The sequence below is a fragment of the Loxodonta africana genome, chromosome 13 (assembly GCF_030014295.1).
Source record: "Loxodonta africana isolate mLoxAfr1 chromosome 13, mLoxAfr1.hap2, whole genome shotgun sequence".
Lineage (NCBI taxonomy): Eukaryota > Metazoa > Chordata > Mammalia > Proboscidea > Elephantidae > Loxodonta > Loxodonta africana.
In genome coordinates, this window is record NC_087354.1 from 50,552,681 (window position 1) to 50,568,666 (window position 15,986).

General features: G+C 51.8%; 1 protein-coding gene across 1 annotated transcript in view; it reads left to right on the plus strand.

The window, feature by feature from the left end:
* The window catches only part of IGDCC3 (immunoglobulin superfamily DCC subclass member 3), a 40,675-nt gene extending 36,486 nt beyond the window's left edge, over positions 1-4,189 (plus strand). Inside the window, exons 7-14 of the mRNA XM_023558382.2 lie at positions 622-787; positions 1,068-1,315; positions 1,515-1,679; positions 1,958-2,149; positions 2,519-2,623; positions 3,116-3,254; positions 3,406-3,753; positions 3,855-4,189. Coding sequence (XP_023414150.2) covers positions 622-787; positions 1,068-1,315; positions 1,515-1,679; positions 1,958-2,149; positions 2,519-2,623; positions 3,116-3,254; positions 3,406-3,753; positions 3,855-4,041 — 1,550 coding nt within the window. The 3' untranslated portion in view covers positions 4,042-4,189. The remainder of the gene's footprint in view (positions 1-621; positions 788-1,067; positions 1,316-1,514; positions 1,680-1,957; positions 2,150-2,518; positions 2,624-3,115; positions 3,255-3,405; positions 3,754-3,854) is intronic.
* Positions 4,190-15,986: the final 11,797 nt, after the last annotated feature.

Sequence of the window (15,986 nt, forward strand, 5' to 3'; positions counted from 1 at the left end):
CAATGAACTGGGCTTAGATTTCGGTTTCCAAGATTTTTCTGAGAGCGGGGGAAGGGGCTGTAAATGGGGGGATTAGGAATTTAAATGCCCGTTTGTTTAGCATTCCATGTGCCGTTAATCTGTCCGAATGGAAGTGATGGAGCATTTCATTTCTCGGGTATTAATGGCGGCTTGAGGCCTGGGATTGGTGGAGAGAGGAATTGAAAGTGAGGACCAGGGGTGCCGGTATGGAGGGCCCATCCATCTCCTCGTCATTACAGCCTTCCAGGCGCAGCCAAACCTATTAGCACATTTATTTATTTAACAATTTCCTGAACAGGAGCTCAGCTTGATTGCTTTCGGATACAAATGTCAGCCTTTTAAATAGTCATTACAATGGAATCCTCTCGTGGGTCTGCCCGGCCAGGAGGGAAGTGGGGCCTGGAGCCTGGGCCAGGATGGAGGGTGCATCCTACCTGGAGGATTCTCCAGGGGGTTATATCTGTACCCAGCCCTCCTCATCCTCTGCAGACCTCCCGTCCTGTCCCCTGGCCCCTTTCTTCATCCTTTCACTCACAGCCATTTCTGTCCCTCTCCATCTGACTCTCACGACCCTTGTGGTTCTCTGTGCCTCCCTCCTAGCCCCTGCAGAGTTCGTCCAGCACCCCCAATCCATCTCGAGGCCAGCAGGGACCACAGCCATGTTCACCTGCCAGGCTCAGGGTGAGCCGCCCCCTCATGTCACGTGGTTAAAGAATGGGCAGGTGCTGGGGCCCGGAGGCCACGTCAGGCTCAAGAATAACAACAGGTACACGTGTGTGCAGGGTGAGGACCAGGATGAGAGGGGGAAGGGGGCCTGAATGAGTTACCTCACCAGACTGTCATCTCCCTCCCTGGAAGAACAGTACTGGGAGCTTGGAGACAAGTTTGAGTCTCAGGTCTGCCAATAACTTGCTGGGAGACCTCAGACAGGTCACGTGTCTTCTGGAGTGGCTCAGTTTCTCTGTCTTTTAAATGGGGAGATGTGGCCGATTTCTGGGGTGCCTCTGGGAGGAGCTGGGCCTCTGAGGCTCTCCCTCTCCCTGCAGCACGCTGACCATCTCTGGAATTGGCCCTGAGGACGAGGCCATCTACCAATGCGTGGCTGAGAACAGCGCCGGCTCCTCGCAGGCCAGTGCCAGACTGACAGTGCTGTGGGCCGAGGGACTGCCTGGGCCCCCCCGCAACGTGCGGGCAGTCTCCGTGTCATCCACAGAGGTCCGTGTGTCCTGGAGTGAGCCCCTGGTCAACACCAAGGAGATCATCGGCTATGTCCTGCACATCAGGAAGGCTGCTGGTGGGTGGGGGCCCGCAGGGCAAGGCTGGCTCCACAGTCCCTTCCCCTGAGTCACGATTCCCCATCCTTTTCCTGTCTGCATGCCCTGACCCAATGCCTTCCTTTCCTTCTCCCCTGCATGAGGCTGCTCTCAGTTCACCAATGTCTGCCAGACTCCCTCGTGCCCTTTACACTCCCTGCCCTGCCTTCGCCTGCCCAGACCCCCCAGAGCTGGAGTATCAGGAAGCAGTCAGCAAGAGCACCTTTCAGCACCTGGTGAGCGACCTGGAGCCCTCCACAGCCTACAGCTTCTACATCAAGGCCTACACACCGACGGGGGCCAGCTCAGCCTCCGCCCCCACCCTGGCCAGCACCCCAGGTGAAGGTGAGGCCTGAGGGTGGGGTACATAAGCACAGACACTCGGGAGCACAGCAGTGCCACCAGGTACACTCATTCAGGCTGTGCACTGCACAGGAGGCTGGGTCTGCCTGGAGGAAGGATGTCTGTTTCTAGTCATGTAAAGATGCTGTCTGAGCAAGTGGAGGCCCTGGGTCAGAGGCAGAGAGCTGTCAGGCTCCTGGGGGTCTGGTTCACAGGTGGGAGGTGGGAAAGGAGAGGCTTCCACTGAGCCTTTGCATCTTGGACTCCTTCTCTGCTGGCAGCCCCTGCCCCACCCCTGTTGTCAGTGAGGGTCCTGGGCAGTTCTTCCCTGCAGCTGCTCTGGGAGCCCTGGCCCCGGCTGGCCCAGCACCAGGGCGGCTTCAAGCTGTTTTACCGCCCAGCGAGCAAGACCTCCTTCACAGGCCCCATCCTGCTTCCCGGAACTGTCTCCTCCTATAACCTCAGCCAGCTCGGTGAGGCAGCCACAGCCCAGGCCTTGGGGAATGGGCAGGGTGCAGTGCATGGGGACCAGGGGTGTGTGCAGCGGTGCAGTGCATGGGGATCAGGGGTGTGTGCAGGGGTGCAGTGCATGGGGACCAGAGGTGTGTGCAGGGATATAGTGCATGGGGACCAGGGGTGTAGTGCATGGGGACCAGGGGTATGTGCAGGGGTGACATGCATGGGGACCAGGGGTGTGTGCAGTACATGGAGACCAGGGGTATGTTCAGGGGTGTAGTGCATGGGGACCAGGGGTGTGTACAGGGGCCACCTCAGTTTCCCTGCCAGGACAGAGCTACCTGGTGGGGGCAGTGACCCACACCCATGGCCCTGCCTGCTCCCAGACCCCGCTGTGGTGTACGAGGTCAAGCTGCTCGCCTACAACCAGCACGGGGATGGCAATGCCACAGTCCGCTTTGTGTCTTTGAGGGGAGCATCTGAGAGGACAGGTGAGGAACAGGGTACAGGTGTGGGGCTAGGGAAGGGCACTCAGGAAAGTGGGTGAGGGGCTGAGGTGGGAGGGAGGCAGGAGTCCAGGGAAAGTAGGTGAGTGGAATAATGCAGTCCTGAGAACACAGGCTTAGACCTGAGTTAGAAGCTTACTGTGCCATGTTCTTCGCTGTGTGGCCTTGGGAGAGTTATTTAACCTTTCTGAGCCCTGGTTTCATCCTCTATGAAATAGGGATAATAATACTGCTTAATTAGAGTTTTGGTGAGGACGAAATGGCTGCGTATAGCACTGAAGCGCTGGATCCGGCACAAAGCCATTCTTAGTAAATGGTAAAAAGAACCAAAAAGACGGGCTGGGTTACATAGACAAGCGTAAAGGGTATGTGGACTTGGGGTTGGGAGCAGCTGAGGGATAAGGAAGTTGGTGTCTAGGGGTGCTTCAGGCCAGGACAGCAGCAGCCCCCAACCTGCCCCTGCCCACCCCATCCCAGCCCTGAGTCCACCATGTGACTGCCAGAAGGAGGAGGCCACCAACCAGACGTCCACCACAGGCATCATCGTCGGAATCCACATTGGGGTCACCTGCATCATCTTCTGTGTCCTCTTCCTCCTATTCGGCCAAAGAGGCAGGTGGGTCCTGGGCCAGAGAGAGGGGGCTGGGCGGGGCTGGGAAACAGGCTCAAGAAGGAGGAGCCACAGGGACAGGAGAGTCTTGGTTTCTATCCTTTTTCTCCATCCTCTTGGCCTCACTGTCTCCCTCTAACTCTGGACTCACCTTCAGGGTCCTCTTGTGTAAGGATGTGGAAAACCAGCTCTCCCCTCCTCAGGGCCCCCAGAGCCAGAGGGACCCTGGAGTCCTGGCTCTGAATGGGGTGGGACGGGGAGAGTGGGGTCAGCTGGGCCGAGAGGAGAAACGCATGGACTTGAAGGAGTTGGAGCAGCTGTTCTCAGCTGGGGCGGCAGGGCAGCCAGACCCCAGACCCAAGGTGAGTCCCCAAGCCGTGAGCAAACCTCCACCTTATCACCTCCCCATCCCGCCCTCCCTTCATCTGGTCCCAGGCCTAGATCCTAGTCCTCAGCCAATCTCCAGGCACCAGGCATATGGCGGGTGGTTCTCTGTGCACCCCTGGTCAGGCAAGGGCTGCATGGAATTGTAATCTGGAATCTGACCCTCTGGTGGGGAGCTTGTGGGCCTGGGGGCTCACTGCTGATGCCTCTGTAACCTGGCCTTTCCCCCCGCCGCCCCCCGCAGGATCCCATAGGCCCTGACCTGTGTGATGAACCGTTCCCCAAGCTGCCTCTGCAGGGGCTCAGCCTTTTGGAGGAGACAGCATTGCAGGTTGAGGCCCCCTGTGCAGGCCCTGCAGCTACGCCGACACCCCAGGACCCAGGCCCCAACCTCCTAGGTGAAGGATAGCTTTCCAGGCCTCCCATGGTACCAGCTGCCCAGCCGACTTGCTTGGGACAGTAGTCAGTGTCTGGCAGGCTCTTGGGGGGCAGCCCCCATTCTCAGGTCAAAGGCACGATCTCTCCTGTCACATGAGCTTTGGGTGGTCCTGGAGGGCTCCCAGCATTTCTCTCCTGACTGCCCCTCAGGTTGTGCAGGCCTAGGGCAGCCTCGGCAGGGACCCCCAAGAAGCTGGAGGGTCCTGGCAGAAGCCCCTCCCCTGGGGCTAATGCCCCCTTGCCCCTGCCTGGTACCCACATGACTTGGAACTGATGTTTTCCTTTAAAAAACAAAAAAACAACAAATGACTTTAAAATCAAAAAAAAAGAGAGAGAGAGAGGAAGGTGAATTAGACTCCAAAAATGTGACCTGCAGTGGCTGAGCCCCTGACACTGTCACCCTCCACCGACCTTGTTTTCTCAGGGTGGATTTTTGCTCTTTTAGCTCTCAGCACCTACCTCGGCCGTAATGAATGTCTTGCGGGGAGGGGCCGGAGCTGCAGCCCCCCGCAACCCCACAGAGCCCCAGATACACTCCTACCTCAAGCCCCCTTTGTGGGCACCCCCGCTCCCTCCCCACATTGTTGTCCAGAAGTTTGAGGGAAAAAAAAAAAAAAAAACTCCATTTCCAGGTGTGAGGGCAAAGCTTCTTTCTACCTCAAGGCTCCCTGTGGCCTGTGTTGTTTCACTGGACCCTCCCTCCACCCCCTACCCTTACCCCCCCACAGCCCACCTGCCTCTCCCAGGAACAGTAGGAGATTACTCACCAAGCTCCAGCCTTTTGGGGCCTACAGAAATAAGGTAGAATTGGTCAAAGAGAAAATGTGAAAAAAAGCCAAAAATGAGAGGAAATGGGTTCCTTGGAGTACAGATTGTTGCCCTGAACAAGCCACCTCTGAGCACGCTGCCTGTGCTCTGTCTACCCACCCCATTTTGACCCTCTCAGTTCCCATTCTGTTTCTGTATCCTGACACCCTCTCCCCATCCTGGCCTTGGGGAGGTGGACGGTCCCCACCCCTGCAGCCTGCTCCAGCCCTACCCAGATGCAGAGCCCCTACTGGCGGGGCAGGCGCAGGTCGGTCCTTGGAATGTACTACGTGTGATGGGTGTGTGTGTGCATGGTGGGTGGATGAGTGGGTGCAAGTGTCCCCCGGCAGAGGCGCCCTGGCCCTCTGTCCCATGGGCTCCACCCGCTGAACCTGCCCTCTGGACAGTTAAATAAACAGTGTCCTCAGATGTGGCCGGAAGCTATTTTTATACAAGGTATGTTTAAAAAGGTTATGTTCTTGTGACTTTTTATTTCTTTTTTCTGTTGTGTCGTTCTTTTAAATACTTAGTTAAAGAAAAAACAAGGAAACAAATACCTATTTTTGGTTATACTCAGAAACATTTTTTTAAATTCCAGAAAGAAAAAAAAATTTTTTTTAAAAGAAAAAAAAGAGTATTCCTAAAGTGTGAGATTAGACAATAAAGTCCCTTACCTCCACCCCTCTAGGGACACCCCGCCCCCAACTTTAGTCAATTAGCTGAAGAAGGTAGAACTTGTGGTGTTTCCCTGAAGACTAGAGTTGTGTTCGTGTGGTCTCGGGGAGGGGCAGTCCGTCCCCTTCTCCCAATTGATGAGGGAGGGCACCTCAAACCCGAGGGCAGCGCCCCCTTTGCAGTTTCTCTCTGCAACCCCCCTGGATCCTGGAGCTCCTCTCCCTAGGGAAGGGTGGGTCTGGGGGCAGAAGGGGTTGGCGGGGCTACCTGACCTAACTTGGGTTTTGTCACGCTGTACTCATTTTGACTGAATAAAAGTCTGTTGCCAAAGTGAACGTCCTTTTGTGGTGGCTGTGTCAGGTCCTGGGGGGTGGGGATGCTGTGGTAGGGTAGCTGGAGTTGTTGGCAGCCCCACCTGCCTCCCCCCAGAAAACAGGCAGGAGGGCAGCTAACCAAGTGTAGCCTCTTGGGGCCTAAAGACATAAAGGTGAAATTGGTCAAAGAGAAAATGCAAAAAAAACTAAAAATGAGAAGAAATGTGTTGCTCAGAGTATAAATTGTTGCCCCAAACTAGCCACCTCAGAGCATACTGCCCATGCCTGCCCCCGTCTTGACCTCAGCCAAATCCATCCTTCCTCCAGATTCCAACAACCCTGGACTGGGGGCAGGAGGGGTGGTAACAGAGGCCCCCATAAACCACCTACAGGTCTTCTGCACATTTGGTCTCATCAAGTCCTCACACCCTCCCCATGAGGCAGGCACTCTACTACCATCATCTCCATCCTACAGATGATGAGACTGAAGGAAGAGTAAGAGAAATGGAAGAAATGTCCAAAATCTCACAAAGCCCATTAGTGGCAGGATCAAAGTTTGAATCTAGGCACAGTCTGCCTTCCGACCACTGCTCCACACCTCCGTAGAGGACCGTGAGAAATCCCAGTCCAGTCCCCTCAGCTCCAGAGTGATGGTTCACCTTGACTCCTGAGCCCTCTCTAAGTGCTAGGCAGTGCTATGGGGCTTTTCACGCATTCTCTAGGATCCATTGCCTTCAAGTTGATTACAACTCACAGAGACCCCATAGGACAGAGTAGAAGTGTCCCATAGGGTTTCCAAGGCTGTAATCTTTATGGAAACAGACTGCCACATCTTTCTCCCATGGAGTGGCTGATGGGTTCGGACTACTGACCTTTCAGTTAGCAGCCGATCACTTAACTACTGCACTTTCAGGGCTCCTTATTCTCTAGGAGGAAGGACTATTTTCCTCTCCATTTTAAAGTGGGGGAAACTGAGGCTCTGACTGAGTGACTTTCCAGGTCACACGGCCAGGACCCCAGACCTCTCTGTCCTTCCATTGTCCACTCCTCAGTCCAGGATCCATGGAAGTCGAATGTCTGGGGGCTATCAAGGCTTAGAATAGGCCAAGACAGACTTAGCTTAATGGCAGTCACGCTGACAAAGATCTGGAGGTCTCAGCTGACCTCAAGCTTAGTAAGAAGCAACCGTGTTAATACAGCTGCTTAGAATGTCCACACCCTTTCTGCTGCTGAAATGGAAAGCCAGGGCTCAGACCCCAGAGATGCTGCAGGTCTGGAGGGCTGGGTTCTGTACCCAGAGCCACATTTTGAGAAGAGCAAACCAGGACAGTGGTTTGCAAACTGGGTTCCCCAGCTGTGGCAGGGGGCATCCTGACTTCCCACTCACCCTCACCCAAAGCAGCTCCATGTTCATCTTATGTTTGTTGGGCTCTTTGTGAGATTTTATTTGAAAACAAGGTTCTCCCGCTGTAAGAACATTTGAAAACACCTGGCCTGTTACTCTGGATGGGGCTGTGGGGTGGTCAGGGGCAAGGTCAGGTGAGGCCAGTGATGGCTGAGGCTGAGAGAGTGCCTGCTCTGCATCTCCGTGAGGGGTGGGGGGAGTTGACTCATCTTGATTTTCCCAGAGGAAAGAACTAAACCCAAATATAGATACCACACTCCACCTTTCTATGGGTTATATATTTACCTGGGGCTTTGCAAATAGGAATTTGTAAACAACTCTAGTCATCCAAGAGCTGCCTGGGGAGGTGGTGGGTTTGTCACCTGTTCCAGCAGACCCTGCAAGGGTGGGAGAGTAGACCAGGTGGCCTCTGTTGCCCCTGTGCCCTCCAAGAGCCCAAAATGCTAGTATCTCCCCCAGAGAGCCACCTGGAAACCACTTAAAAATGGTCCATGCAAATGTAGGCAAATTGCATGCGCATCACGTGCAAATGAAGAAGGGCTTGTTCCAACCATCACAAGGCCTTGGGCCCCAGCTACAGCCCAGAAGAAGGAGGCTCCCACTGGGAACTTCAGCAGACGTGGGTGTTACAGCTCAGTGGTCTGGTTGGAATCATAGCACATAGTCCTGAGGCCTTAGGCTGCAGAACGCTCCCCCACGCCTCCCATCTATGGCCAGAAATTAGCTGCCAGGGCTTGGAACCTGTTCCAACAATCTATTGCTTTGGACCAAACCACGCCAAAACAGTGGTTTGACCTAACATTGATTGTGCTCACAAATCTGCAGTTTGGGCAGTGCTCAGTGGGAACAGCTGTCACCTGAAACAGTTTGGAGCCTGGGGGCTGGAGCCATCAAAGCCTTGCCCACTCACAGGTGTGGTGACTGTTGCTAGCCATCAGTTGGCTGTTGCCTGGGACTTTAGCCGGGGCTGTTAGCCTGAACACCTGCAGGTAGCCTCTCTGGATGGCCTGGGCTTCCTCACGGCATGGTGGCTGGGTTCCCAGGGCAGGTGTCCTTAGAGGAAGAGCCAGATGGGAACTGTATTCATCATTTTTAACCTAGCCTTGGACATCACACAGCATCACACACACTTCTGCCAGGTTCTTATTCATTAGAAGTAAGTCCCTAAGGCTACGCGTATTCAGGGGAGGGGAGCTAGATTCCACCTTTTGATGGAAGGAAAGTCGAAGAACTGTGGACATGTTTTCAAACCACCGGAGGCTCACCCCAAAGTGGCAGGTGGAGAAGGACGTGTTGGCAGGAGGCTGGGGAGCATGAAAGCTCCTTTCAGTGGTCACAGGGGTGTGCATGGGAGGGGGAGACTGAGGCAGCCTGAAGGGCTAGGAAGTACTCCCAGCTCCTACCCTAGGCCATTAATAGATTTCCTTCCTATTATTAGTGCAGGAAGGCCCTGGGGTCTCCTCAGCCCTGAGGCACCAAGGGTGGACCAGGCCCCTGCAAACGTCTGGAAAGGGTTTTCCCTTTTGCCTGCTTCCCCCCATCTCCCTGCTATCTCATGCAGTGAGGGGTGAGGGGCCAAGGGTAGCCCATGCAAGCCTGAGGTCCCCACCCACATGGGGTGGTAGACCCCAGAATGACAGAGCTGGAAGGAGCTGTGGACCACTCATGCATCAGAGGAGGAAACCTGAGGGGCACGAGTTGGCCAAGGTCACAGGGAATTTAGAGGCAGATCCAGGGCAGGAACTCAGGACAGCCATACCCCACGTGGGGCCCCTTCCGCCTGGCAGCCTCCACCCTGCCCTGCCTGGCCACCGAAGGACCCTCTGAACGGGACTGAGCCTCAGGGCCCAGAGCTCAGGGAGAGGGAGGAGTGATGGGTGAGCATGTGAATTTGGAGGGTGGGCTGGTACCTGAAGAGTGGGGGTGGGCAATCACAGGCATCACTCTGTTCAGGGTAGGTGGGGAATCTGGGGTGGAAATGGAATGGGGGAGGGAAGCAGTCATGGGGGGGGGCCTGTCCTGAACCCTGGTCAGACTAGAGTCAGGCAGGGTGACATCTAAATCCACACCGTTTCCACAGAGAGGTATTAATGGGACTGATTTGAGGGCTCTGTTGGTCCCCTAGGCCCTCAAGGAGCTGCCTCAGAGCAGGGAAGGAAGGAGGACATAAAGCTGGAGAGGCAGAGGGAGGAATCAGGCTGACAGAAGAGGGACCAGCCTTGCTCCCTTGAGCCCAAGAGGAATGGACACTGGACTTTGAGCTCCCAAGGACACGAGTGGCCTCTTGGTCACCCTGCACCACGTGCACACTGCCAGGACGCAGGGTCTGGCTTGGCCATCACTCCCAAGTGCCTGCAGGCTTCCCCCCGCCCCCCGCACAGCCTTCCTCCTCTCTGTGCCCTTTTCTCCAGGTCCCCTTCCCCGTCCCAGCAGGTTCCTCCTGCCCATGCTGCCCTGTGCAGCTTTGGTCCCTGCGTTTATCTCCTTGCCTCCCAATCTGGTTCTCCACTGAGTGTGGGACCTGGTCCTATCTGAACTAGTGTCCCCTGGGCCCACTGCGTAGCTCTTGAATGAATGACTAAAGGCCAGATGTCTAACTGGAGCACTGGGGACACTGTCACAAAGCCACAAAGGAAGAAGTTCTTTGGTCCAACCCCTGGCTAGTATGTCTTGGGTCAAACAATGGAAGCTTTGTTACTGGAAGCTTGGGGTCTTATTGCTCAGAGCCACTGAGTCCCCTGTTATTGGGGCTGTGGCTGGGGTGGGTAACTAGAACCCCAAGAACAGCAGGGAACAGTGAGGATTGCCCTTCCATACCCAACTTGGGTGTCATCTTATATGGGGGGCTGTTATGGATTGAAATATGTCCCCCAAAAGATATGTTGAAATCCAAACCCCTGAGACCTAGTGGCACAGTTGTTAAGTGCTCAGCTATTAACTGAAAGGTCAATGGTTCAAATCCACCAGCCGCCCCGTGTGAGAAAGTTGTGGCAGTGTGCTTCCGTAAAGATTTGCAGCCTTGGAAATCCTGTGGGGCAGATCTACTGTGTCCAACAGGGTGGCTGTGAGTCAGAATCGACTCAATGGCACTGGCTTTGGTTTGGTTGGTACCTGTGAATATGATCCTTTTTGGAAACAGGGTCTAGAAGATATTACAGGTTAGCTTAACCTGAGACCATACAGGAATAGGGTGGGTCGTGATCCTATATGACTGGTGTCCTTATAAAAGAAGAGAAGATACACGGAGACAGGGCGACAGAGGAAGGACACCATGTGATATTGCAGCTGCACGCCAAGGAACACCTGGAGCCACCAAGAGCTACGAGAACAGATTCTCTCTCAAAACCTCGACCCTGATCTCAGACTCCCAGCCTCCAGAGATACGAGACAATACGTTTTTGTTCTTATAAGTCACCCAGATCGTGGTGTTTTGTTGCAACAGCCCCAGGAAACTAGTATCTTCCCCATCCCAGCTGGTGGCTCAGTCGGCAACATGCCCTCAAGCTCATTGCCACCAGGATCTTGCCCAGAGCTTGTTTGCTGTTGTTGAGACAGCCGGCTTGTTTGCAGAAATGGACAAGGTGATTCTAAATGATTCTAAAATTCATAAGGGAATTCAAGGGACCCAGAGTAGCCAAAACAATCTTGGAAAAAAAAAGGAACAAAGTTGGAAGACTCACTATCTGATGTCAAAGCTACAGTAATTAACACACTGTGAGACCGGCATGAAGGAGCCCTGGTGGCACAGTGCTTAAAGCGCTTGACGGCTAATCGCAAGGTCGGTAGTTTGAAACCACCAGCCGCCCCGCATGAGAAAGATGTGGCAGTCTGCTTCCATAGAGATTTACAGCCTTGGGGACCCTATGGAATCACTGTGAGTTGGAACTGACTTGATGGCAGTGGGTTTGGTTTTGGTTTTAGTTTGATACTGGCTTAGGAGAGAGAGCTAGATGAGTGGAATAGAATTGAGAGTCCAGAAATAAACTTGCACATTTACCATGACATGATTTTCAGCAAGGGTTTCAAGGCCATTCAATGGGGCAGAAATCATCTCTTCAGTAAATGGTGCCGGACACCTAGGCAGCCATCGGAAAAAGGGTGAAGTTGGACCCCCATCTCACATTCTATACAAAACCAACCCCAAAATGGATCAAGGGCCTAAAATGTAAGAGCTAAAACTATAAAACCCTTAGAAGAAAATTTAGGCATACATTGTCATGACCTTGGATTAGGTAATAGTTTCTTAGATGTGACACCAGAAGCACAAGAAACAAAAGAAAAAAGAGATAAATTGGACTTCATCAAAATGTAAAACTTCTGTGCTTCAAATGACACCATGAAGAAAATGAAAAGACAACCCATAGGGCAGGAGACACTGTTTGCAAATCATATATCTGATAAGGGGTGTGTGTCTGGAATCCATAGAGAACTCTTATAACTCAATGATAAAGAGACAAGTAAATTAATTAAAAGATGGGCAAAGAATTTCAATAGACATATTTCCAAAGAAGACATACCAGTGGCTGATAAATATATGAAAAAATGCTCAACGACATTTGACATCAAAGAAGTGCTAATCTAAACCACAAGGAGATAACTACTTGTACCCACTAGGACGGCTGTAACAACCCTATAACAAACGCTGGGGAGGATATAAAGGAGTAGCCCTATTTTTCCTACTGGAACCCTCACACGCTGCTGCTGGGAGGGCAAAATGGTGCAGCTGCTTTGGAAACAGTCTGGCAGTTCCTCAAAAAGCTAAAACCAAAAAAAAAAAAAAGCCCACTGCTTTCCAGTCGACCCTATAGGACAGAGTAGAACCGCCTGATAGTTCCCCACATAGCGACCCTATATGACAGAGTAGAACCGCCTGATACTTTCCAACATAGCGACCCTATACGACAGAGTAGAACCGCCTGATACTTTCCAACATAGCGACCCTATAGGACAGAGTAGAACCGCCTGATAGTTTCCAAGGAGCCCCTGGTGGATTCGAACTGCCGATCTCTTGGTTAGCAGCTATAGCACTTAACCACGATACCACCAGGGTTTCCTCAAAAAACTAAACCTATAATTGTTACATGACTCAGCAATTCCACCCCTTGGTACAGTTACACACCCAAGAGAGCTGAGAACACATGTCCATACAAAAACTTGTACACAAATTTTCATAACACCAAAATAGCCAAAACATTTACGCAGCACAAAAGACCATCAACGAATGAATAAACAAAAATGATATATTCACACAATAGGATATTTGAAACAGTATATTAATTATTAGGAATTATAATACAATTATAAGAATTAATCATAAGGATTATAAAGACATTGTTGTTAGGTGCCATCGACTCCTAGCGACCCCATGTGACAGAGTAGAACTGCCCCATAGGGTTTCCTAGGCCGTGATCTTTATGGGAGCAGATTGCCAGGTCTTTCTCCCAAGGAACTAGTAGGCGGGTTCAAACCAACCTTTCAGTTAGCAGCTGAGTGCTTAATCACTGAACCACCAGGGCTCCGTATAAAGGAATTACAGGGAACTCATTAGAAGGAATGTATTAAAAAACAAACAGGAATGAAGTACTAGTGATTTTTGCTACAACACAGATGAACTTCGAAAACATTACGCTAAGTGAAAGAAGCCAGTCATAAAAGGCCACGTAGTCTGATTCTCCCCACATGAAACGTTCAGAAGAGGGACCCTTTAGAGACAGAAAGGAGATTTGGGGTTGCCAGAGCGGGGGACTGGGGGGCGCGGTGGCAGAGGGAGTGGGAGGTGGCTGCTAACGAGTGTGGAGTTTCTTTGGGGTGAGAAAAATGTTCTAAAAAGCATTATGGTGATGGTTACACAACTGTGTGAATATGTTAAAAACAAAAAACCGAATTACACACTTTAATGAATGAATTGTATGGCACGTGAACTATGTCTCTATAAGCTGTTATTTTATTTTGTTTTGTTTAAGGTTTTGAGAGGATTGAATCAGTTCATGTAAGTGAAGTGCTCAGCACAGTTTAAGCGTTTAAATGATTCCATTGGGGCAGGCAGAGAAACTGGGGTGGGAGGCCAAAGTGGCCCAAAGGCGGACACGACAAGGCAGACAACCGTGAGCTGGAAGACCCCCGCACCCGGCCTGACCTTTGGATGGCAGGGAGCCTCTTGTCGCATCGCAGGCAGCGAGGAAGCTCCGCGGCCCAGGAAGGAGTGCTGTGACTGAAGGGTTTTGCTGCCACCTTGTGGACTCAATGCGTATTACGGCTACGGAGGCAAAGACCTTGATCCCCACGGACCCTGAATGAACGTAGCAGGTAAAATGTGCTCAGCAATGGCCATACACGAGAGATAGGCACATCCCTCCCCACTCCTCCAGCGAGCTGACAGTATATAGACTGAATACAAATAACTGCAATCCACCTAAATACCTGGATGGGACCAGCAACGAGCTGTGGAAACAGAAGAAAACCTGAAGTACAAGAATAAGGAGGGCTTCAGAGGAGAACTGAAGGAGGAAGGGCACCCAAGGCTGAGGGCACAGCGTCAGCAAAGGCTTGGAGGTGTGAACGTGCCTGGCGAGACCACTGAGCTGCCGGGAGGCTCTCATTTGCTGCATGAGACCTTACTCGCTCTCAGTAGGTGCTCCATTAATGTATGAAGGAATGTATGAGTGAATGATTCCTAAATACCATCCTAGGCTTTCCAGGTGGAATGGAAGCCAGCCAAATAGTCTGGAGTGTCCTCAGAGGAGGAGAGGAGCCTCTGTGGGGTCCTTAGTGCCCCCAGGATAATGCTGACCCCTCTGTTACTGTCTCTAGGCTTCCCCGATGTCTTCCCTGACCCTCTCCAGGAGCAGGGCGACTTCTCCGCCTGCCACTGCACCTCGGTTAACCCTCTCATACAGAGCTATTTCCTTCTGCAGCATAATATGCTCAGCACTCATGTCTGTCGCCTTGCTCCTGGAATTTAGGACGTAAAATTTCCCTCCTTCATTATCTCTTTATTCCCCACCAGTGTAGCCATGGAATAGCACTAGATGCTGATAAATGTGGAAAAAGTAAAGGAAGGAAAGATGGAGGGAGAAAGGGAGGAAGGAGGGAGGAAATGAAGGGAGGAAGGAAGGGAGAGGAAAAGAAAGAAAAGACTGAAGAGAGAGAGATTAACTAGAGACGGAGCCAAGACACTTTAAGAGCGACTAGCCCCAGCTCCATTTCCCTTCTAAGAACTTCAGGGAAAGGACTGAGGAGACTGGAAGATTTGGGTAATTTTGCAGCTCTTCCTTGGGTCTTGTTTTCATTCCTTGAACAATGGCATTAAAACACATTTTGAGAAGACCTGGGTGGTGTAAATTGTTAACACCCTTGGCTGCTAACTGAAAGGTTGGGAGTTCCAGTCCACTCAGAGCTGCCTCAGAAACAAGGCCTCGTGCTCAACTTTCAAAAAATCAGGCACTGGAAAAAAAAAAATGTAAACTATGAGAACCTCAGAGTGGCCCTGGGCTTGATAGTGAGCCCCTCTGAACCTCAGTTTCCTCCTCTGTAATAAGGATAATAGTGGTACAGGGATGAGCCTTGTAGTAGTACTGAGTGAAAGAACTCAGCCAGGGGTAAAGCACCATATATTGTCCACATGTCCAAAGGACCATATCTAATTGGGTTGTTAGGAGGATTCAGTAAAAAAATAACTGGTAAATCTTGGCACCTGGTCCACAGTAAGCACTCAATAAAAGGTATGTATTACGATGGTGAGGCAGTCCAGACATGTCAGGATACAGGACTGAGTGCTGGGATGAGAGAGGAAGTGCCTTCTAAGCTGGGAGAGGCGCCTGTTGTCCTACAGTAAGGCCCAGTGGTCAGACCATGGTCACAGTGCTGTCTCCTAGGCCTCCTCCCACCCCCAAGAAATGCTGTAAAGACCCCTGATTGCCTGATTAAAGGAAGCGGATACACAATTCATTTCAATTTTAGACCTAAAACCCCCTCCCTCCTTCCAAAAAAGAATCGCACACCCTATTCCAATTTACACACTGAACCAATATGGAATTTTCCAGCGGGTTCTGTAGCCTTTGAAGTGACCAGACCAGACTATTGATTTATTTCCAACTAACCTCTCTCTTTGAACCCAGAAGGGTCAAGGTTAATTATATAATAAAACATACCGGGCCCAGCTGCCCCCTCTGAGCGGCAGGGAGCCCCCCTTCCCACCTTTCTGAGCCGGCAAGCGGATCGGATTTCTGATCCTTTCTCTGCATTCATTTCCTTCATCAGGGCCCATTAAGAAGAAGAAAAACCCCCGACTCCTCATTTCCTCCCTAAGAGATAAATTTTAATTTAGTGGAAACCAACAAAGGGGAGCTAAGCCCTATATCCAGGCTGCACCCTGCGGCTGGAAAGTCTTGCTGGGAGCACCTATTTTTTGGAGCTGGTGGGAAAGGAGGTGGGGGCAGGGAGGGAAACAACATCTCCCAGAAAAACCCAAAAAACAAACCCGTTGCCGCAATTGGGTTTCTACTCATGGCGACTCCCTATGTTACAGAGTAGAACTGCTTCATAGGGTTTTCTTGGCTGCAATCTTTATGGAAGGAGTTCTGGTGGTGCAGTGGTTAAGTGCTCGGCTGCTAACCAAAAGGTCAGCAGTTCAAACCCCCCAGCCGCTCTGGGAGAAAGATGTGGCAATCTGTTTCCGTAAAGATTCCAAACAAAAACCAAACCCACTGCTGTCGA